We start from the raw sequence: 23351 nt of genomic DNA on the forward strand, positions 1-23351 counted from the left end.
TGGCCAGTGTCAGTTTGGTGAAGGTGTCAAGGATAGTGAAGATGAGGAGCGTGGGTTAGTGACGTGTGAGAGGTCGTGGGGGGGGGGAGGGGGGCGAGGGCCTGATCAGATTACTCGTCACTGATGTTAGCCGTGGCTGGGAATCCGTTATTGACGCTACATTAATAATAATGATAATGTTTAGCCTTTTGTCAATACACTTCTGGATGAAGCTCCGTCCCCACCAAATTAGTTAATGGTTTGTTTTACTGTACTCCACCCCACTGGTCAAAGTTGGTTGGTATTGGTACGACCCAGGACCCGGTCAAATATCACTCGCCGCTGGCGTTAGCCATGGCTGAGAATCAAGCTCAGGTTGCGAGGTTCATATTCCCCTGTGCTAACCACAGTCCCGCCACTCCCCCATGCTTCAGAGTAGTGTTTATGTTTTAAAAGTATGCAGACAGAAATGAGCAAAACACAAATGGGGAAAAAATTACTGTAATGCAATGTAGATACAAATGAGCAATTTACCATGTCTTATTCTTTGGGTCTTTCGGTAAAGCCACGTAGATAGATAAATAATCACAATATCACGATGTTCCCATCGCAACAAGCAATCGTCATCAGGTGAGAGCTGCTGAAGCAGGAAAAAAAATCTGGCGGGAGTGCTGCTAAGGCAGGGAGTTATAAAGGTTTGAGATGGATGTAGCCCAAGGGTCAGTGGGTTGGGCTAGAGATGAAATTTGCATATAAATGTGGGGGTGGCCATTGTATTGTGAGAGATTGGCATGTCAATGTAAGGAATGTGCTGATAAATGTAAGCTAGAGAGAGCTCGGAAAGGAACATCTTCACATGGAGGTGGAAAAGGATGGCAAGCCGCTGTGGGGGTGGCCATTGTATTGTGAGGGATTAACATGTCAATGTGAGAAATTTGCTTGTAAATGTAACAATGAGAGAACTTGGAAAGGAACATCGCCACATGGAGGTGGAAAAGGATGGCAAGCCCGCCATGTACTAACACAGCTAACGGTGGCTGTGTTAGTGAATGTCACTCAGAGAGTCGAAAGTAACTGCTAACATATGTTGGTAGGAAGGGAACAACCCAGCCAGTTTTGACCCAAACTGGTTAATAACGTCCTTACAATGATTGCTCAGTTTGTACCCATCTTCTCGTTTGAAATTGTGTCTGTGTTTATATATCTGGATGGCTTCATGGATGGATCTTTGCTGATAGTCAGTGGGTTTGCAGAGTACCTTCGTCTTGGCAAAATCAATTTCGTGTGTGCCCACAGTGTTAAAATAATGATCAGCCACGGCTGAGGTATTGGTCCTACCGTGTTTCAGATCTGAGGTATTGGTCCTACCGTGTTCAGTGAAGGATCGCCGCTTGTTTGGTCCTCCAGGTTTGCGACTGCTCGGCATTGGGAGGAATCAGTACATCGACCTCATGAACCAGTGCCGCTCCTCGAAGGTACGGGCGAGAGCGTTCCTGGCTTTGTCACGCACTCCATGTGTTCCTGTTTGGAGAAAAAAGTGGCTCGTTTCCGTCACTGTGCCGGCTCGCCCGGACCTGTGTAGTGTGCGCGCGTGATTCTGCCACTCACACGTACACACACACAATTCACAGAAACTTGACACATTCGTCTAAAACACTGCTCTCAAGGCAATTATAATCAGAGACTTTTTGGCAATGGCCTTTCTCTTTGCCATGGCAAAGGTGCATTTGGCGAAACATTGCCTTTTATATGTATATAAATAAAAAATGCTATCAAATGGATGGCGTTTCCCTATTTCTGAGTCACTCGTAGTGGCAGACGATTGTTTAAATTGAAACGCTGGGGCTGTTGATGCGTGCCTGTCTCACGTGTGCAGAAATTCTTCCGGAGGCGGCCTGTGCGGGAATTGTTGCCAATCAAGCCCGTGGAGATCACCGTGGAGCCATGGTGGGTCATCCAGGCCGGGTTCATCACTGAGGATGACATCAAGGTAAGGATGGCGCTGAAGTTTCAGCCCAGGGAGATGGATGGGGGTTTACATCAATTGAGACAAAACAAGGTCTTGAATAGTGGAAACCAAGGTCGATATGTAGTTGGGTTGTTCTGTGTGTGTTTTTAAAGGAAGTTGATATCTGTTATGCTTGTGTAATAAAAGGACTCGGACACTTCCTTCTGTCTTCGTGTCTTTTATTGGGTTCTCGTCTTCACCCACACGGCACTCTGTTATAACTCTGTATTTGTAGCCCCCGGCTATTCACTGCTATTATAGCTTCTTCTTCCCTCTGACTCTCTGCTTCATCTACTGTAACCTCCTCCCTGCAGACTCGCTGCTACCTCTATGCAGACTCCCGCTGCTACCCCTATGTGCAGACCCTCTGGCTGCTACCGTATGCAGACCCGCTGCTGACTCTGTATGCAGCCCCGCTGCTGACTCTCTGTGCAGCCCCGCTGCTGACTGCAGCCTCCTCGCTGCTTCGGGTCGGTCACCGCTGGCCAACGGTGCCGATCCTCGCTCCCCCGTGTTCGTGGCGATCTCGCCACCCTCCGCTTCGCCCTTCGTGGCCTCTCTCTGTTCCTGGTTCCCCGTCACTCCCGTCCTCTTCCGGTTCCCCTCCTTCTATAGCCTAACCCCTCACCCCCCCACGTGACCTAACTCCTCCCCTCCTGACGTCACCTCCGGAGGGCCGTTTACGCCCGCATTACATCACCCTCCCCCATAAAGAAAATCCAGCCGACCTCGGCTGAATTGCAACCTGACAAGAAATGCGGGTGTAAAGGGCCAACACGTAAAAAGACACGAAGCATGCAACAACAATATAACCAGAACACAACACAATACAATTTTAACGAAACGCGAGGGATTTCGAGCGAGTACGGGCAGCCGGGCCGTCCCGGACGGTCGGCAGACCACCCGCCGAGCGGGAACGTGGAAGGGTTTTAGGGGCGACGGGCGCAAGTTCTTCCGTCGCCATTGGAGGCCCGCCACTGTCCCGCTCGCGTCCAGAGACATCCCGTACTCGCTTCCGCGGAGGGATAGGAAGAGCTGCAGGTCCCGTGGGTTCTGCGGCTCCAGTCGACGTCCCACGAGCGGAACGTCCTCCTCCCTGCGCTGTCACGGCCGGCTTGTCTGTGAAGGGTACGACAGGCGCTCTCGCAAGGTCAGCAGACACAGGCAAGGGCGAGTCGGCAGCAACAGACCCCGGCAAGGCAACTTCGGGAGATGACGCATCCGGCCGCGGGGCAATGTATGGCTTCAACCGGGATGTATGCACGAACCAGCGCCGTGAACCAACCTGAACACGCGCCGACTGTGGGTTGGGAACCTCAATGAGGCGGACCGGACCCTGCCAAGGTCTATGTAATTTAGGAGAGGTACCTGGCCGCACCTGTGGGCAATGAAGCCAGGCCAGGTCCCCCTTTTTCCAGGGGCACTCCCCCTTTGATCGTCGGGCACACCGCTCATTCCTGGCCTGAGCCTTGGCAGTAGCCATGCGGGCACTTTCCCTCGCCTCAGCGACACGCCGAACGTTGTCCTTAATATACTCAGGAAGAGGCTTAACAGGCCCCCTCGCGCCGGTTCCCAACTGTTCATTAATCGGCGGCACATTCTCACGGCCGTACATAAGGAAGAACGGCGAGTATCCAGTAGCCGCGTGCGGCGTCATGCGATACGCCGAAAGCACCCCAGGGATATGCAAATCCCAATCAGATTGATTTTCCCCGACTGTATGGCACAGCATGGCGGACAGAGTCCGATTCAACCGTTCCACCATACCATCCGTTTGCGGGTGGTAGGGGGACGTCCGTATCTTTTTAGTTCCAAGAGCCGCACACACCTCCCCCAACAATTTGGACGAAAAGTTACGTCCTTGATCCGTAAGGAGCCTCTCCGGCGCCCCTTTGTCCATTACATACCCAAATAGAAAGGCGTCAGTGATAGACGCCGCTGACTGGTCAGGCAAAGGCCAGGCCATCGGCCAGCGAGAGAGGTACTCAACCCCCACCAGTAAATACTTATTTCCCTTAGCGGATGGCGGAAAGGGTCCCAAAATATCTAACGCCACCAGCTCATTAACCCGAGATACTTTAATCGATTGTATCGGCGGAACATATGGATGTTTAGGTGGTTTACGGCGGGCGCAATCGGGACACGCGCGAACGTGACCGACGACATCCGTCGTCATGCCGTGCCAATAATAGTCTCGTTGCAGCGTCAATAGGGTTTTCTGCACCCCCAGGTGTAAAAGTGTGTCACAGTGCAAAGATCTAATCAACTCATACCGCAATGACGCAGGCACAACGAGACGCCAGTGTTCCTGTATCCCTTCCCTCCACATCAGTAACCCATCTCGGAGAGCAGTTTCCGAAATACCACCCGCACCGACTTCCTTACCCGCCTTCTCCGTTCGTTTTCGCAACGACACCAAAGATTCGTCCAACATTTGCTCCCGAATCCACACAGACCTTGGAAGACGCAAAATCCCGTCAGCCGGTCCCCCATCAACCGGTCCCGGTGTAAGCGGAGTTTCGAGAACATCCACTGCCAGCGCGACAGGCTGAAGGGGGGGCTGAGTCGGTCCACACCTATGCGTCCCCGACGCACACGCACAAGGGGATCGTTGCGGCAACCTGGACAGTGCGTCCGCGTTAGCGTGACGCACACCCTTCCGATGGTGAATTTGGAAGGAGAATTCTTGCAACGTGTCCAGCCATCTCGCCAATTGTCCGGATGGCTGGTCCATCTTAAGAGCGTACTGCAAGGCCGCATGGTCCGTGCGGACAATAAACGACCGACCGTACAGATACGGTCGAAATTGTCGGAGAAAAAACACAATAGCCAAAAGTTCCCTGCGAGTGACGCAGTAACGGGTTTCCGCGGGAGATTAAACCCGACTCCCATACGCCACCACACGCTCAACACCACCTTTTGACTGGGACAACACCGCCCCAATACCAGTGTCACTCGCATCAGTATCCAGAATGAAGGGATGTTCAAAATCCGGATAATCCAACGTCGGCGCAGTAGCCAGTAAATCGCGCAGGCTCCGAAACGCCGCCTCCTCCGGCGGTCCCCACACAAATTTATGCCCCTTCCCAGTAAGGAGATGCAAAGGCCTGGCGATAGTAGCGAAATTCGGAACAAACCTCCGATAATGAGGCGAACCCCAAAAACTGACGCACATCACCCACCGTGGCCGGGGTTGCCCAATCCCGGACACAAGCAGTTTTCTCTGGATCCGTGGCCACCCCGTCCGCACTAACAATATGTCCCAAGTATCGAACGGAGCGTTGCAGTAAATGACATTTCTTAGGCTTGAATTTCAAATTAGCAGAACGCATTCTGGCGAATACAGCCTCCAACCGCAGTAAATGCTCATCAAATGTGCGGCTGAAGACTATAATATCATCTAAATAAATGAGACATGTCTCCCACTGGAACCCCGTCAATACCAACTCCATCAACCTCTGAAAAGTGGCAGGGGCAGCATTCAACCCCATCGGAAGACGGTTAAATTGGAATAACCCCTGCGGCGTACGGAAAGCTGTCTTTTCTCGCGAGGGCTCGTCAAGGGGGAGCTGCCAGAAGCCCGAAGAGAGATCTAGCGTTGAAAAAAACTTAGCCCCTGACAAGGCGTCGAGAGAATCGTCCATACGCGGCAGGGGATACGCATCTGCCACCGACACTTTATTCAACTTCCGAAAATCCACACAAAATCGCAATTTACCATCCTTCTTTTTAACCAACACAACAGGCGCGCCCCATGGGCTATTAGATGGAGATATAATATCCGCTTTCAACATGTCTTCCACTGCCCCTCGAACATGCTCACGCTCAGCCGGACTCATCCGACGCGAGTTCAAACGGATAGGGGCAGCGTCCCCCGTGTCGATATGATGAGAGAGAAGCGAGGTGCGTCCCAAGTCCAAATCGTCCGAGCTAAACACATCGGAATAGCTCGATAATAATTTATGAATCGCACAACGCTGCTCGGTGGAAAGGGCCGAATTTTCCCCACATAATTCGGCGATCCAACGATCATCAACCCCTCCATCATGTGAAACACCACCCACAAGCCCCCCGTCCGGCAGGTCACTCTGAGCCGTAAACGCCGTAGTGGCATGTGCCACAACGGTACCAGCCGGCACACACACGCTTTCAGCACTCGCATTTAACACCTGCAAAAACGGGCGCTGATCTGGACGGACAATAGTTTGCGCCCCTACCAGCGCTAAGCCGCCCGTAACCGCGGCGGACGGCGACAGCAAAATCCCAAAAGCACCCTGCCGACCCGGAACCGGCTTCCGGTATCGTAAGGGAATGAGCATCTGAGAGCCAGGTGGAATATCAACCGAAACTTCCGATAGCGCCTGCACCTGGGCGACAGGAGCCGGTCGCCCCCAGGCGGACTGTAAAAATTCCAATTTCCGGCCCCCCGGTAGTTCTATGCAATTTTCATTGATTCTAATTAGAATGGGCATCTTAGCCAAAAAATCCGTACCCAACAGGCAAGGAACCGCCAGGGACCTCGAAATCAACACAACGCCCGAGGCCGAGACACCCCCGATAGAAATGTTAGCGTCCACCTGTCCCACGATGCCCATACTACCCCCGTTCGCAGCGATGCAGGAAGCGTAAGCCGGCCTCACGGCCCCCGGTGGGATGTTCAAAAGATGGAATATCACATCCGAAATAATGGTCGCGGACGCACCGGAATCCACCAAAATACGTACGTCCACCCCTTGGATGGACCCAGGTACAGTGGACGAACCGGTAGCGGCCGCGACAACCCGCCGAGCCAGCTTACGCCACTGCGTTATCGAGCGACAAGGCTCAGATACTGGCCTCCCGTATTTTACAACATCCGCGTCGCATAACAACGGCGATGAGTGAGGTGTCAGGCCTTGCCGGGTGTCTGGTGCGCACCGACTTGCCTGTGCCGGAGGGTCTTTCTTTGGGGCGTCCGCTGTCGAGGCCTCCTGCTGGGGCGGCCCCGGAACCCGGGCCCAGCAGTCCCTGGCATAGTGGCCCCGACGGCCGCAGCGGAAGCAGTCGACGTCGGGGCGGCGCGCAGCGGGCACCCCGTCCCGACGCGGCCGCGCCGGCGGCGGAGCCCGCGGCCCTGGCCCGCTTCGAGCCGGCCACGGAGTGGAGGCGGCCGACAACTCCTTTGGGCCGGTCGCATCCGGCACGTACACGGCCTTCGTAGGGTCCCACCCTACGGCCCCCCCATCGACGACAGGACCGCCCGTCCACGCCGTCACCTGTTTCCAGCGGCGGAGATTGAACTGGGCGTCCAAACACTTGGCCGCGGTCCGGGACGTGAGTTTTTCGTGACCGCACGCCGGCATAGGAATGCCGAGATCTCGGGACAACTCCAACATCTTCCCCAAGATGAGTGGTTCCAGCAGGTCAGGCTCCGTCTCCGGGTAAGCGGCCATAGCGAGTTCCAACACGGCGCCCCTGTACGCTACAGGTGACTCCTCAGGTGCGCGTTGCCGCTGCACGAATCGGCGATGGGCGTCATCCGGTGGCTCGTACGCGTCCGCCATTTCCTCGAACACCCCTCGCAGAGTTTTCTTCTTCGCAGCTTTTATAGAGCGAAAAAAACGAACGGACTCATCATCAAGAAGAGTCGGGAGCACCTCCAGTGCCTCAGCGTCCGTCCACCTTGCCGTACGTACCGCCGCCAAAAATCTGCAGGCGAACGCACTCCAATCGCCCCCGATGGAGAACTCTTTGACGGTTGTAAGGTGACGACTGCGACTCCTTGGCTTGCTTCCGTCCGTCGCTGACTCTTCCGGCGGTAAGTTCAGCAAGGCGTCGCAACGCTGTGTCGCCAAAATGGCGGACGATCCTCGCGGCGGCCCCAAAATGGCGGCTTCCCGCCTTCCGTGGTGCGCCACGCCCAAGATGGCGTCTTCACGCCGCGTGGCCGATGGCGGCGCCATCGAAGACGACCCGGGCTCCTGCCGATCACCACCATCACCTTCCAACGCCGCCCTTGGCGTGACAAGGTCACACAACTTTGTGATGACGGTTTTTAGGGTTGCCAGTTGCTCCGCCATCCGGGTCCATCTTAAATCTTCGTCCTTCAACGCAGATGGGTCGGACGAAGGGGCCACCTCCTCGACGCCCGGGCCCTCACGGATCTCTCCCTCCGCCGAAGTGAAGCCGACCGCAGGAGGAAGATCGTCGTCGTCCGAAGATGAAGCCGACGCCGGGGATGGAATATTCTTTTTCCTCAGTTGTTTCGCCATGCCGTTTCACTTCTGACTCCAGTGTAATAAAAGGACTCGGACACTTCCTTCTGTCTTCGTGTCTTTTATTGGGTTCTCGTCTTCACCCACACGGCACTCTGTTATAACTCTGTATTTGTAGCCCCCGGCTATTCACTGCTATTATAGCTTCTTCTTCCCTCTGACTCTCTGCTTCATCTACTGTAACCTCCTCCCTGCAGACTCGCTGCTACCTCTATGCAGACTCCCGCTGCTACCCCTATGTGCAGACCCTCTGGCTGCTACCGTATGCAGACCCGCTGCTGACTCTGTATGCAGCCCCGCTGCTGACTCTCTGTGCAGCCCCGCTGCTGACTGCAGCCTCCTCGCTGCTTCGGGTCGGTCACCGCTGGCCAACGGTGCCGATCCTCGCTCCCCCGTGTTCGTGGCGATCTCGCCACTCTCCGCTTCGCCCTTCGTGGCCTCTCTCTGTTCCTGGTTCCCCGTCACTCCCGTCCTCTTCCGGTTCCCCTCCTTCTATAGCCTAACCCCTCACCCCCCCACGTGACCTAACTCCTCCCCTCCTGACGTCACCTCCGGAGGGCCGTTTACGCCCGCATTACATCTGCATAGACCAAAAAACTTTCAGGTTATGATGGATTTTTTTAATTGATTATTAATGGCTGCATCCGCAATAAATGTTTTATAAAACTGAGCATTCACTTTTGTTAAGAGCTCTTGGCTTAAGAGGTTTACTGGGCTGTGATATATATTTTTTTCTTTAACCCCCTGTGTTCTGTGTCCGAATGCCTACCCGACGCGCAGGTCTGCAGCATCGTGGAGAAGAACACCATCGACAAAATCATCGACACGGGGCCACAGCTGGCGGGCTCGCTCGAACACGCCGTGGTCCACCGTACGATGCTCGCTCCGCAAATCACTGGCTTAACGCTTTCCGGTCCACACGATCTGTTTGTCACTGTGGGCACCTCCACCTGCCCGTTGGTTTCGCATTATTATTTCTCCACAGACTTGGGAGTTGCATGCAAAGGATGCTAGCAATTTCACAGCAGGATAGGATAAGCGGTGTTGAGATTCAGAGGAGTCTGGAATCATTCTGAGCAGGCCAAAATATCCTCTAGAGGGGCTTTCTCGGGCTCCCTCTAGCGGGAGGCCCTTCCAATAGCAGTAGCGTAAGCAAGCAGTTGCAAGGCTACGCCTTTACATTTTTACTTTATTTTTATAAATAAAATGATGCGGTATTTCTTGCAGGTTACTTATTAAGCTTGCATTGTGCTGTTTTTCTTTTTCAGGGCTCTACAATAAAGGCTTCATATACTTGGATGTACCCATTTCAGATGACGACTGCATTGTGGGTAAGTCACTTGGCTGACAGCACTGTAAACCAGAAACCGCTCCGGTGAGCTGGCCTGGGTGACTCAGGGCTCAGGCCACTGTGGCAACACCGCTGAGATCCTGGGTTTGATTTCAGCTGCTCACGATTAATCAAGTTTCTTGCGTGTAGCGACGTGGTGGTCCTAACCCCCATCACCAATGACTGCGCAAAAAAAACGTCAATAATTTATTTTGGGCTTTCACTTGATTGGACAAAAACAATCTAGCCCTGAGAACTAAAAAAAGAATAACATGTATTATTTCATTGAAGTTAAATATCTTTATCTGTAGCAGAACGTGTAAGGAAAGTACATCGCCCCTAGTATTGATCATTGAAGAAGTAGTTGTGATAACACCTTCCTGCTTCTGGACGTTTTCTTAGACAGAGTGATTCCCTAAATATTGAGAATTCTCAATAGACACTTTGTCTCATGGCATGACACAGAAAGCATAATTGAAATGAAACTGAGAAACAAATGACAATGGGTTTATTTTTCATTTGCCATTCATTTTTTTCTCGTTTAGAGATGTATCCATACTCAGACGTTACACAATAACACGGTTTGTACAGTCGTGATGTTATCGTTAGACCGGCTGGCTCGTATTGTCATTCACCGTGGGATGGTGAGGTTGGGGTGAACCGCTATTTTTCGCTCACCATAGAGTCCTCACCACCTAGATTACAGCTCGGGGCATCACTACTACTATTATTCTCTAATGTATGCCGGTCACTTGGAAGATGTGTACCGCAATTCGTTGTCTCTGTCTCCTGTTCATTTAGAATGTTCATTACATATCGAGGAAAAGGCATTTCCACCACTCTCCAGGCAGCCATAGGTAACAGAGGCCCATCTGTTCTAAAGCCAACGTGAGAGCTGATGCCAAAGCCACAGAGCCAACTGATGTGTGGATTTTTTATTTTGTTTGCTTTGGATGTGTTGGGCTTGGTGTGGACTGGGCACCCACCGCTTGTTGGCCCAGCTGTTTCTGCCTTGACTATTTTTTTCCCATATTTGCTTTCTAGCCCTGGGACAGTCTCTCGCTTGCTTCACCTTCTTGTCCTCTAGTTGGTTTGCACTGCAAGCTGTAGCGACTCTTCGCTGCCCTGTATTTCATCTTTTAATGTCAACATTGCCGATGGATTTCTGGCACGGTGTAATGGCTGGCACACTGAACTTGCATTCCATAGGTGTCGCCCGGTTCGATTCAGTGTCCCGGCTTACAATGTCCTGGCCCGGCGGTGGCGGTTAAAACAATGGGGACAAGTTTCTTCAATCCCCTCCCATGCCTCTGTCCAGCCAGCAGTATAAATGGGTGCTCCACTGTTGGTCGATCAGGCAGGTCGTGTGTGGGGTGGGATCAAGTGTGGCCAGCACACTAAACAATACTTTCTAAAGGAGGATATTTTTTGTCTCCCTCTAGTGGAGGCCCTTCCACCAGCAGTTGTGTGAAGCAGGCAGTTGCAGGGCTGCACCTTTACCCCCCATACTTTTTGATTTTTATAATACAATAAATGCAATTGTCTCTACACATTGCTCATGAGTTATACAATGCTCTTTTGCTGTGCCTAAAGTTCAGGGTGCATCTTGCTTACAGATAGGTAGTAATCTCCTGGGAGTACACTGGAGGTAATGCACTGCTTGCTTGCTTACTGGTTAATAATTGAGTGCTCACGTGGATAATGCAGCCAGGACCCACTACAACCCACCTGATTCCTTGCAAGTATTCATAAGCTGCTGTTTCTGCCACATAGTAAAAAAAGTAAATTGTATTCTTGTTTAAAGGAGAAATTAGCAGTTTGCGCACCTCCAATTTGTACAGTTGGCTACGTGCAGTGCAAAGAAGTTAAACATACACGTGTAGAGGAGTAGTACGGCACACGCATACATGCTCATATACTATGAGTCTGTCGTGGGAATTCTACTTTTCTAATGCTGGGGTGCGAGTTTCTCTATTGAACAGTCACTGTTGATTTCCTCACAAAGTGGTGCTTACTTTATTGAGGGAATGGTGGACTGAGTCAACCACCAGCCAGGATTTGAGCTCACAACCTTTCTGATTGTGAGTCCACTAGCTCTACCACTGAGCCACCTGGCCGGATATTTTCCAGATACAGTAAAACCTTGGATTGCGAGCATAATTCGTTCCGTAAACGTGTTGTAATCCAAAGCACTCGTATATCAGTTGTGATCACGTGACGCTCGGCAGACAAAGCGTATACACCTACTACTCGTATTGCAAGACCTCGCTTGTTTATCAAATTAATATTGATTTAAAACTTTTGCTCGTCTTGAAAAAACACTCGCAGACCAAGTTACTTGCAATCCAAGGTTTTACTGTAGTTGAGTCTTAAGAGTATAGTCGGCATTCCTATTTATTTATTTTAAACTCGCTTGAACAAATAGGGAACTAATCGAGTCTTAATCCATTAGGTGGGATGTTTTGTTTTAATATAAAGTTAAACTTCGGAATGCATGTAATTGAAAACATTCAAGATATTTACCCTGGAAAGTAACACAGAGTCCTCGAGCTAATCACAGTAAACTTGAGTATATTACAGGAGAAGCATTCACACAGATATGTTTCAGAGAGCTACTTGCTGTACTGCTTATGTAATTATTGCCTGCAAGATGGGATTCCAATACAATTTATATTGGCTGTTTTGTAGATGTGTGTTTAGTTTGTTGTCCTTCCCCAGCACCTCCGATTAGCACAGTTGACTATGTACTGTGCAAAATAAGTTCAACATACATACATTCAAGGTTTCAGAACTGATATTCTGGTACATCACTACCACACTGGTCACTGAATGAGTGAGCATACGATTGTGTTTGTGTGAGCATGCATGAATAAGGGAATTACTGAGATAGTAAGTGAAAGCTTTAGTGAATTATTGAGAGATTGAATGGAGTGAGCAAGTGAGTAACAGATTAAAACTAAAAACTATTAAGAATTATTTTACCAGGTAAGACCCATTGAGCTATATAGCTCTTTATTAGAAGTGACTTGGCCACAAATGATAGCTCAATTAAAGTGGCTTATCACGTGGAAATTATTGCAGCCAGGTTCTCTCAACGCACGTTGATTCTAAATGTGGAGGGAAAAACCGGAGGAAGCGGAGAAAAATCAATGCAACCATGGGGAGAACATGCAAACTCCTAATATGCAGGCGTCACGGTTGGGATCGAACCCACGATCTCCTGCGTACCAGGCGCGGTAGTTAACATCTCTCCATCATGGAACCCAGATTGAGCAATGTGGGTTACTGTTTGACGGAGTGATTGTCTATTTCATTGAATGAGACAGCGAAGGACCGACTGAGCGACCGAGCGGGATCGAACCCACGATCTCCTGTGTACCAGGCGAGGTAGTTAACATCTCTCCATCATGGAACCCAGATTGAGCAATGTGGGTTACTGATTGACGGAGAGATTGTCTATTTCATTGAATGAGACAGCGAAGGACCGAGTGAGCGACTGAGCGACCGAGCGGGATCGAACCCACGATCTCCTGCGTACCAGGCGAGGTAGTTAACATCTCTCCATCATGGAACCCAGATTGAGCAATGTGGGTTACTGATTGACGGAGTGATTGTCTATTTCATTGAATGAGACAGCGAAGGACCGAGTGAGCGACTGAGCGGGTGCAAGCTGTGTGTGTGTTGGTGCAATGTCCACCCTCCCACTTGCTTTTGCAGTTCCACCCCTCGAAGGCTTCGTCATGAACCGGCTGCAGGGAGACTACTTTGAGACGCTGCTCTACAAGATCTTCGTTTCGATCGACGAGCACACCAACGTGGCTGAGGTGGGCGCTGCCGGCGATGACGTCCATGCTACAAATTTGGCAAAGTAAAACAAAAATTTCCTGCCAAATTATTTAATTGGAAAGGCTAATAGCAACATCGCTCATTGGCAGACATGCCCACTTGTGTTGATCACGTGATCACGTTGTGTCGCATAGGGGCCGCTGCCACCAGGGGATTCCCTAGGCAAAAGACAAACCTGGGCTGTGAGACATTTGTCACGTTATGGGAGCAATGTAATTTTGTATTCGGGTAACTTCCCTATGTCATCAGATTAATGTCTTAAGTCGGGAACCGCCCCACCCACCTAGAGTTTCAGATTCCAAAGAACACAGGATGAGATGTTACTATCCTTTGTGCAAGCACTTCCAAGAGTTCATGAACAGTGAGCCTGGTGAAATTTGGGGAGCGCATCGTCAGTAGTGAACCTTTGGTTCCTAGGGTGTTTCGGCCTTTCATACTATACACCCTCCCCAAAGGCGGCCAGCGACAGGGTGATCAATCCTACGCTTGCGTCCCATTCCCACTTAGTCATAGGAGTTGCCCATGGGACTATGCATGGCAGGGGCGTCCTCCTGCCTCAGTCAAGCATTGTTGACTGCATACCTCCTGGCCCTCTCACTTTGGGGCCCAGCTGGGGTCTTTCCTCTTCATCCAGAGCCACTGACTGCTGCCTTCTGCCGCCTCCGATACAGCTCTGATTGCCGAACGCTGGCTCTGGCCCTTAATTCCCAGGTCTCGAAGCAGTCTGGTTGTAGATGTTGCCACAAAACCTCTGCAGCCCACCTCCACTGGTCGCAATGTCATTTTGTATTCAGGTAACTTCCCTACGTCATCAGATTAAAGTCTTAAGTCGGGATCCGCCCCACCCACCTAGAGTGAATTAATTAATTGGTATTCCCCACCAAATTCTTCTACAGTAATAATAATCAGCCCTTTGTCAAGCCACTGCTGGACGAAGGCTTCCCCATGCCGTGTCGGTCATGGAGGTTATTTGACGATACTTCAACACGCTGGTCTGTGCAACTTGGTGAAGTGAGAGGCACAGGGCTGGTTCATATATCGCTCGCCACTTATGTTAGCCGTTGCTAGGATTTGCACTCGGGGTCAGACAAAGCAATGTAATGGCTAAATCACTTAAATATCCAATACTTGCTATGTATGGGCCGTATGAAAGTAGAAGTGATAACAATAATAGCAATAATGCAGCAGTGGTAATGACCTAGATTACGGACTAATAAAATTGTGTTTGTTCTGCGGCACAAATATGTCAGAGTGTTTTTGTTATTATTAATACTTTCTTTAATTTCCTGTGCAGCTGGCGAGCGTGCTGGAGATCGATCTGTCTCTGGTGAAGGTAGGCCCTTCTCCGAGCTTTAACAGAAGCCTCAATCATTCTGGCATTAAACGTGCACTTCATTGTCATGTCCTGCTCGACTTCCACATGATGCCACAACTGCTCTGGCATCAACTCATCGCTCTTGGCAAATGCTTGCGCCAGCCACATGTCTTACATTCGTCACGCACGAGTGAGCACAGATAATCAAGTTGAATTGGTGCCCTAGGTTTAAACAACAGAACATCATGTGATTGTAATCACACTGGTGTTGTGTGCCAAGAAATACCAACACTTGCAGGCGTGCTTCGTGCAGGCATGACTCACCCATCATGCCTTGCATGTTTGTCTTGCGACCGCGCGCGTTGCATGTACAATGCTCCTCCACCTTGCTTAGACCACCAGCTCAAAATAAATTAAAGTGTTATTGTCCCTTCAGGCAGCATTGAAACACGAGACAACTGTTTCTAATAGTTTGCAGCTTGAACGCATCGATGTTTTTTTTCCATTATTTACAGAGAGTGTTGGATTTTAATTCTCGTGTCTGCAGTGGCCTCAATAACACACTCCAGTACAAGCAAAATGTTGGTCATTTTGTCTGTCAGTTAGGTACAAAGTCACCATCTCCCTGCTAAAGTGAACAACGGAGTGTCCCTTGTCTAGTGGTTTACAGCCTTAAACCACTGTTGGAAATTTCAGATTCCTATGACGGTGACGAGTAGAAACATTGTGTAACCGCTGTTTGATATTCAACAAAGTGGTACTCATTTTATTGGCTCCAGTGGTGGCCAGATGGCTCAGGGCCCCTGTACTGTGTCAGAGAACGAAGCCAGCACTGCTGACATCCTGCGTCCAAATCTAGGTTTCTGCCACCAACTGAATTCTCAGTGGCATTGAGTTCATATATCTTATGTTTCGGCTTGGGTCTAATTGTCCACACTCAACTGGCTGTAAATCACCACAGTCCCTTACGTTATGGCAAGCTTCGGGGCCACTTCCTGGAGTCTTGGAGTTCTGCCATTACTCGTACAGGTACATTTCATTAAAGCGTGTTTTAATAAAAAGTATTTTTAAATATTACTTATTTGCCTAGCGGGATACTGGCAGGCGCGGCAATTGATGGTGTCGCTTGTGTCGTTTGCATTCACAGAACGCAGTGTCGCTCTACAACCGCCTGGGCTTCGCCTCGCAAGAAGGTCCAGGTGCTGACTCAGGAGGCCCTGCACCTGAGCTGGAGGGAGGTGGCACAAGTCAACAGGCTCAGGTGGTGGCTCCAACAGTGCTGACTGAGAGTGTTACGAAACATTCAGCACGACGATGATGTCCCACGGGTGTATTGAAGCATTGATCAAACAACTGTTTGGTGTGTTTTTCGACATGTATGTGCGTTACGCATTGCTTTTAATTATTCAGAAGTACCGTATTCTCTCAGAAAATAATACACAGTTATTTTTCCTGTATTTTAAAGCAAAAGTTTGGGGTACGTCTTTATAGGAATCGAGAATTGTTGTTTTCTTACGTCTCTAGTGAGTTAGTGGTCACGTAAGCTTATTCATGCCAAAGTTAAAAATAAGAATTATAGCACTCTAGCAAATCCTCTGCTGGATGAGGGGGAGGGGCCCAGCACTGGTTCAGATATCACTCGTTGCACAGCTGGATTAATGGTGCCACGCCAGGCTGGCGCCCGGCACGGCCTGATGCAGCTTGCACGTGGAGAGTATGCTGCAGGTGGAGATCACAGTGGGCACTCACGGTCTCCTCTCCCACGCCCTTCACCCCGCCAGGGCCACGATGGACCCACAGAAGATGCTGCTGAGCTTCGAGGGAGTGGACGGAGGCCGCCCGATGGGACTTGGAGCCTTGCAGGACGCCAACGACACCGACACTGCCAGCCAGGACGATCCGGGTGAATATCCACGGTTGTGCACAGCGAAGCCGACGATAAGGGGCAATCTTTTCCCTATGGCGGTGGTGTCTTGCAACGACGTCTCTTTGCTTGTCCATGCCGAGTCGTTTACCATGGGCGGCAAAGCTGTAGAAATAAGGTTGCACGTGGGTTTGCAGCTTGCAGGTCCTATATAATCTCTTGATTTTGTACACACCGTAGCGTTGCGATTGGCTTGATGAGGTCACTTTGATCATCATGGCAACACAATGTAAAGGTAAATAAATCACGAGTTGTAATTATTTTTACAACCACATTGAAAGGTTCAATGATAACACTGATTTAATTTGTCTTTTGAAATGTAAACAATATGATCACCTTGATTGTTTTACACACATTTTGTTATTTAACTATTATTGGGCTGTTCATGGGCCAGCACAGTTTGGTTTAGAACCATTATTGAAACAAATGAACCATGATACCCTTGCCTAAGAAGCTCCATTACTTGCCATGCGTCTTGATGCAATCATTATCTATAAAGCATCATCTAGATCGATAGATCTTCTGAGACTTTTGCAGAGGAGCGGCATGCATCCGTGTAAGTGTATACGGAGGTAGTGGCGCAGTTGTTAGTATAACTCGCCACAAATCCACCCACCTGAGGTTGGTTCCTGATCTGCATACCAGGCGAGGTAGTTAACATCTTGCCACCACGGGGCCAAATCTCGCCACTCTTGGCTTTTAAGTGATGGCTTGGCCAGTCTAAGTCATTGGAGTTACCATCGTGGCACCCCGTTAAGGCTACACGAGAGGGATATGTTTTTGCCGTCTTGCGCGCACGCAGACACAGGCGAGCGTGAGCAGCCTGACTCTGAGCTGCGCACCGACTCCGGGGACGCACAGCAAGCGCATCGCCTTCCTCTTCGACTCCACACTCACCGCCTTCCTCATGATGGGGAACCTCTCGCCCGTACGTATGCACCGGCACATGCACAGGTCGGCAGGATTCAGTTTCCTGACCTAAAATTGCCAAATACAAAATTGTCGTGAGTGGTGTCATTGCAGGAGAATACAACTGGTGTTCGTCTGCTTTAAAAAATTTTCTTATTTTGCTCCACAATGATGCTCATGATTTTATTGTGTTATATATTACATAGTTTTTCAGAGAGGGCCCTTGCCAATGCATATCTGGCATTTCATTGTTTCAATCAAGCCTGACTGCTGATGAGATATTGAATGCCTGAAACCAATCCACCCATCTTTCATGTGTTGAATCAGTATTTCTGAAATTGTACGCTCCCAGAAGGACGTGTGTCTGATGTGTTGTGTAAGGAATATGCTAATTATTTATGTGAAAACATCTGAAGAGGGCATATCATTTGCTTATTGAAATTGTTCAATAATTTGGTAAAATAGTTGGAATAAGCCATTGTATAAGTGGAGGAAACTGGAGTGTGTTAACCATAGGTTCTCTACCTGTTTGGGTTTCCGATCTCCATCAAGGACCACCCAATCAAGACCACTTGTCCCCAAATCTCCCACCCCTCCTCCAAGCCCAAAAAACACAACTAAAGATACTGAGGCCACAATACACAGAGATTGCATGCCCACGCCTCTAGTCAATGCGGTGTTAGTAAGGCATCTGTTTCATCATGTTATATATTCCTGTTTTGCCACCCAAACGTGGCGCTGACATTTACTGGGCACGTTGACATTTTTCTCCTGTATGGTATCCATGCTGCAGCCTGAATTTCTCCCGCCGCCCCCCCGAAAGGGTTTTGGGGCCCCCCCAGGGTAACATGCCTGATTGGTTGAGAACCGCTGGCATATTCAATATACCTTATTTGTTCGATCAGTTTGTTGCTGTCTAAAACATTTGCATTAAATGCAGTTGTCCTTACCTCTGTATCTGTCTCTCACCAAATCCTGTTGATTTGGTGACGGCAGTAGAGCTTCGTAAAACCTTCACGGCAGCGTGACGTTTGCAGAATCTCAAGAGCCACGCGGTGACGATGTTTGAGGTGGGGAAGCTATCGGACGAGAGCCTGGACAGTTTCCTTCAGGAGCTTGACAAGGTACACAGCCACTGGCGAGAAACAACCGGTGGTCATAATGATTGTGGTTATGGTCCCCTTTGCTGAGCACCACCGCCCTCTGGTTTGAGAACTTGACTCACGCTTCGAAAGTTGTAATTTAAATTCCCAGTTAAACTTTGTTATTCTGGTGTCGCTAGAACATTGGTGTTCGATTTAACAGTGATGTCATGTTTAACAGTTTTGAAAGGTGTGGTAGTTGTGTGACATCGCTAGAGTATTCATTAACGAAACTTCAAATTTTCAACTCGTTGATAGCAGGCGGCACACAGACCTTGTGCGCCTCTACAAAACATTTGTCCGTTCGGCGCATCCTCGTTTACATCATAGCTGGTTCGGGCTGGTGTCCTCTTCGCTCATTCTTCTCTATCAAATTCCTGTTGCCTTAACGTTGGGTACAGGTGCAGATGGCGGGTGAGGGGGAGGCCCAGAGGTACTTCGACCACGCGCTCACACTGCGCAACACCATCCTCTTCCTGAGGCACAACCGGGAGCTCACGCCGGACCCCGAGATGCATCCCAACGGTAGCTGCTCCCCGCGCGATCCTTGAAGGCCACGACGCGCTGATCTGCGACGGTTCCCGCATCGGTTCTGCGTCTCAGGACCGTGTGACGCCGAAAGCACAATCTGGATAAATAAAGTTCCAATGAGACAAAACAAAGAGTTGGTTTCGCAAATCGTTGGGGAGGTGGCGGAGGCAATTAATTATGAATGTAACAATTTCGTTACTGCTACAATTAGACAAATTATGAAAATTTGGGATCATGTATTATTTTTGTTGTTTTTTTAATCCATTCCGTCTTTGCCCCTGTGCGGTGTATGTAGAATCTATAGTGGTAAGAATCTAGATGATCCATTGTGGTGTAAATCTATAGAATCTAGTGGTATTATAATAATAATGTACAGCCTTTTGTCAATTTACTGCTGTAGAAATGCCTCCCCACTTTGTGTTGGGACTGAGGATTTTTTTTTACCATACTTCACGCGGGGCAGTGCGGGTTGACGAATGGTGTTCCCAGGACCGATATGAATATATATCGGTCTTTAATACATATATATGTATGTTGAACTTCTTTTGCACCGTACGTCGCCAACCATGCTAATCGGGAACAATTTATTCTTATGCAAAAACACTTTAGTTCACGTAAAATGAGCGTAAGAATGTCATTTAGTTCATGAATCATATCCCGGGTGTAATTTTTTCACCCTCGGTTTTATGCAATGCCGCTTGGCTGAATTGGGAGTGGATTACTGGTTATTGGAATAAGGCACTCCACTAGAGTACAGGGGTATGGTTATCCATAATTAATCCTGTATTACTTTACTGTGTATACCTATTATAATTACAATAATCACAATCCGTGAATATAAAATATGGCGAGATGCACGTGACGCGCCAAAATAAATCACATAACAGTGCTGCAGACCGTTCCGCCTGAAATCAAGCACCGGTTTTATCGCTAATTATATGATCTCTTCTCATCCCTCCCGTGTCCTCTACACTTCATCGTTTCTCCGCCCCGTCCGTGGTCGCGCGCATCTCCCGCTGCCCTCAATCGCGCTGCTGCCCGACGCGCGCGCGTGCCAAGGCCTGCCGCTGGACCTGCTACGCTGCGAAAGCCTCTTGGGCCTGGACCCGGCCACGTGCAGCCGCGTCCTGAACAAGAACTACGCGCTGCTCGTCTCCATGGCGCCGCTCAGCAACGAGATCCGCCCCATCAGCAGCTGCACCCCACAGGTCTCACCCTCCGCGGGGTGGGGGCGGAAGGAAGGCGGGCATTAGGAGGCACAGGCTTGGCAACGATGCCCTGGGCTAATCTTGGGAGCCGTAGTAGTCGGATGTGCAGACTCGTATACGTTTGTTGAAGCTGATTGATGGACATCAACACCGTGGTCTAACGCAAAAGCAGCACTTCGCTGCTTGATATAGAATCTTCTCTGGCTGTAACAGTAGCGATTGTTGTGCGAGTTTGCTTTAAATAACGATATATATCTTGTGTGCAGCACATGGGTCCGGCGATCCCAGAGGTGAGCTCCATCTGGTTCAAGCTGTACGTGTACCACCTCACCGGCTGGGGCCCGCCCTCCCTACTCCTCTCCAAAGGCACACGGCTGCGGCGCCTGCCCTCTATATTCCAGGTACCTGTGAGCATTCCCGCGAATGCCCATCCGGCAAATCGGAACTCGGGAGTTTATCTTATCCGCTGGTATGGCCCCATTGTGGATAAGTAACTCTGTTACGAGGACGGCCGCAGACATAGACAATCGGCGGTGGCGGCAGTAACAGGACATCACAGTTACATTGAGTTGTATGGAGATCCATGGAGTTGTATGGAGATCCATGGAGTTACTTAGAGATCCATAACACTTCCTGTACCCAGTTACACTGCTAATTTCTCACATTAACATCACTAGCCCCGACCACTTGTTTATGACCCTTGGGCTACACCCATTTCAAACCTTTTAAAACAGTCTGCCTCAGCAGCAGGCGATGCTTTTTCACCTGATAACGGACGCTTGTGTTGCGCCCGAAACGTCGTGATCTATTTTATTTTATACCTACGTGACTTTACCGAAAGAACCAAGGAGTGTGGATTCCTGCAGTAACGAAAGCTTCAAATCAAGATAGATCCATAGAGTTACATAAACATTTATAGAGTTACATACAGGATCGTAGACCACAGCCGAAGATCGTCGAAAGTGGTCGCAGTTACAGGACATCATAGTTAGATTGAGTTGCATAGAGATTCATAGAGTTACAGATTCATAGAGTTACATACAGATTCATAGATCACCGCCCAAGACTGTTGACAGTGGCGGCAGTTACAGGCCATTGCAGGGTGGCAATGGGCAATCTAACAAGAGCAAAAACAACAGTTTTGTTCCCAACACCCATACCAGAACTTACTGCAAACACGATAGACAATACATAGTGCTTAAATACAAATGCAAATGTAAAATAAATCATGTCACAACCGTGTGCAAATTAACTGTATACTCGGACAATGGAGCTTAGTTTTAGCATTCGTATTTGTGGCAAAAGCGGCGTGAATGTGTCCCGCATCTCGGAAGCTTCTTGGCATCTGAAGTGAACACTGTGGATAGTAGGTGCACACTTGGGCTCCACACACACACACAGGTACCGACACGCAAGGGTTAAGAGCTTTTGTATTGATCGCGTCTGTTCGCATTTCAGGGCTACGAGCGGTTACTCATTACATCCTGGGGTCATGACCCCGGGGTGGTGGCCACGTCCAACGTCCTCATGACGCTGAACGACGCGCTCACCCACTCTGCCGTCCTCGTTCAGGTATTCGCCACCCTCGGGATCATCCCCCTTGATCATCTATACCAGTGGTTCTCAACCGGGGTACGCGGATCCCTGGGGGTACGCGAGGTGATTTATAAATGTATCTTCTTCGTCGTGGCTCCTGTCCAACCTATATGGTCTTTGCCCAAAATTCAGATTTCTTGGTGAATAATCATGTACGAATCTGCCAATACACATATATAATAGCCCAGAGCTGTCATTTTTTATTTCATTCTGCGCCTGTGATTAACGCGGCACGGATTGGTTGAAGTGCGTCACGTGACCGCGAGCAACCAGCCAGGCAGAGGCGAGCCCCTCCCAAACATGTACGCCCCCCGATTGGTTGAAGTGCGTCACGTGACCGCGAGCAACAGACGGGTGTGTGAGAGTGAGGAAACGGGTGAGTGAGAGTGAGGCAGAGCCGTGCTCCGTCCACTGCTGCCCTGAGGGGGACTCCCCTGCTCTCCACTGCTGGCTTGAGGGAGAGCCGTGTGGTTGTTCGGGCCCGCCGCTGGCTGTGGTTGTTTGGGGACGCTGCAGGCCATAGGCGCCCCCCAACAACCTAGTATAAAATAACTACGATAACAATTGAAACCCACATGGTAACTTAGAACGATATTGATGTTAATTATTCATACATTTATTTGTCAGAACCATGTTGGGTCAGGCAAGAGGGGTTACTCGGTTGAAGCAAAATTCATCAAGGCAGTGCAGTCGCCAAGAAAAGCTGAGAACCACTGATCTGTACTACTCGTCATGTGTTTGTAGGCGGCAAGGTGGCAAGGTTGTTAGACTCGTGCCACACAGCAAGAAGCACATGGGTTCGAGTGCTGACTCTGTGTGGAGTTTGTACGTTCTCCCCCATGGCTCTGAATGGGTTTCTTCCGGGGTTCTCCGGTTTCCTACCAGTAAGCTAAAAAAAACCTACAATGTAACTGGTATTGGCCAAACATCCCAATGCTGAAACAATTACCTGCAAATTACTTAATTAGGATAACAACAGCATTGCCCCCAACTGCAAAAACGTTGTCAGGACCCTCCAGAAAAAAAGTCTTGAGATGCAGTGAGGCTGTCCTGGGTAAAACAAAATTAAATCCGACATACCCCGTGACCAAATCTCCCTAGATTTAGCCGATGGTGGGTCTTCTCTGCGTACTCCACATGCAAAAACGTTCCTTCAAATCTTATTGGTCAAACCGCCCGCAGAAGGAGCCTCCCGAAATAAGTGCTTTGATACTCGGGGAAGCTTTTTTTGTGTAATGAAATAACATTTATTTATTTAGTTGCAGTGGTCATGCGTGTGTGTGTGTGTGTATTGCGATAATACGAGCCC

At 49.7% G+C, this 23351-nt stretch overlaps 1 protein-coding gene across 1 annotated transcript in view; it reads left to right on the top strand.

The window, feature by feature from the left end:
- FAM91A1 (family with sequence similarity 91 member A1) overlaps positions 1-23351 on the top strand; it is a 39181-nt gene that overhangs the window by 5525 nt on the left and 10305 nt on the right. Inside the window, 15 exon segments of the mRNA XM_061569659.1 lie at positions 1387-1454; positions 1856-1969; positions 9022-9112; positions 9510-9572; positions 13289-13395; positions 14712-14750; positions 15880-15915; positions 15917-15993; positions 16514-16658; positions 17465-17584; positions 18603-18689; positions 19109-19232; positions 20298-20446; positions 20713-20847; positions 21905-22018. Coding sequence (XP_061425643.1) covers positions 1387-1454; positions 1856-1969; positions 9022-9112; positions 9510-9572; positions 13289-13395; positions 14712-14750; positions 15880-15915; positions 15917-15993; positions 16514-16658; positions 17465-17584; positions 18603-18689; positions 19109-19232; positions 20298-20446; positions 20713-20847; positions 21905-22018 — 1469 coding nt within the window.

The sequence above is a fragment of the Lethenteron reissneri genome, chromosome 43, assembly GCF_015708825.2.
Source record: "Lethenteron reissneri isolate LAM-NWPU_2019-01 chromosome 43, ASM1570882v1, whole genome shotgun sequence".
NCBI classification, from domain to species: Eukaryota; Metazoa; Chordata; class Hyperoartia; order Petromyzontiformes; family Petromyzontidae; genus Lethenteron; species Lethenteron reissneri.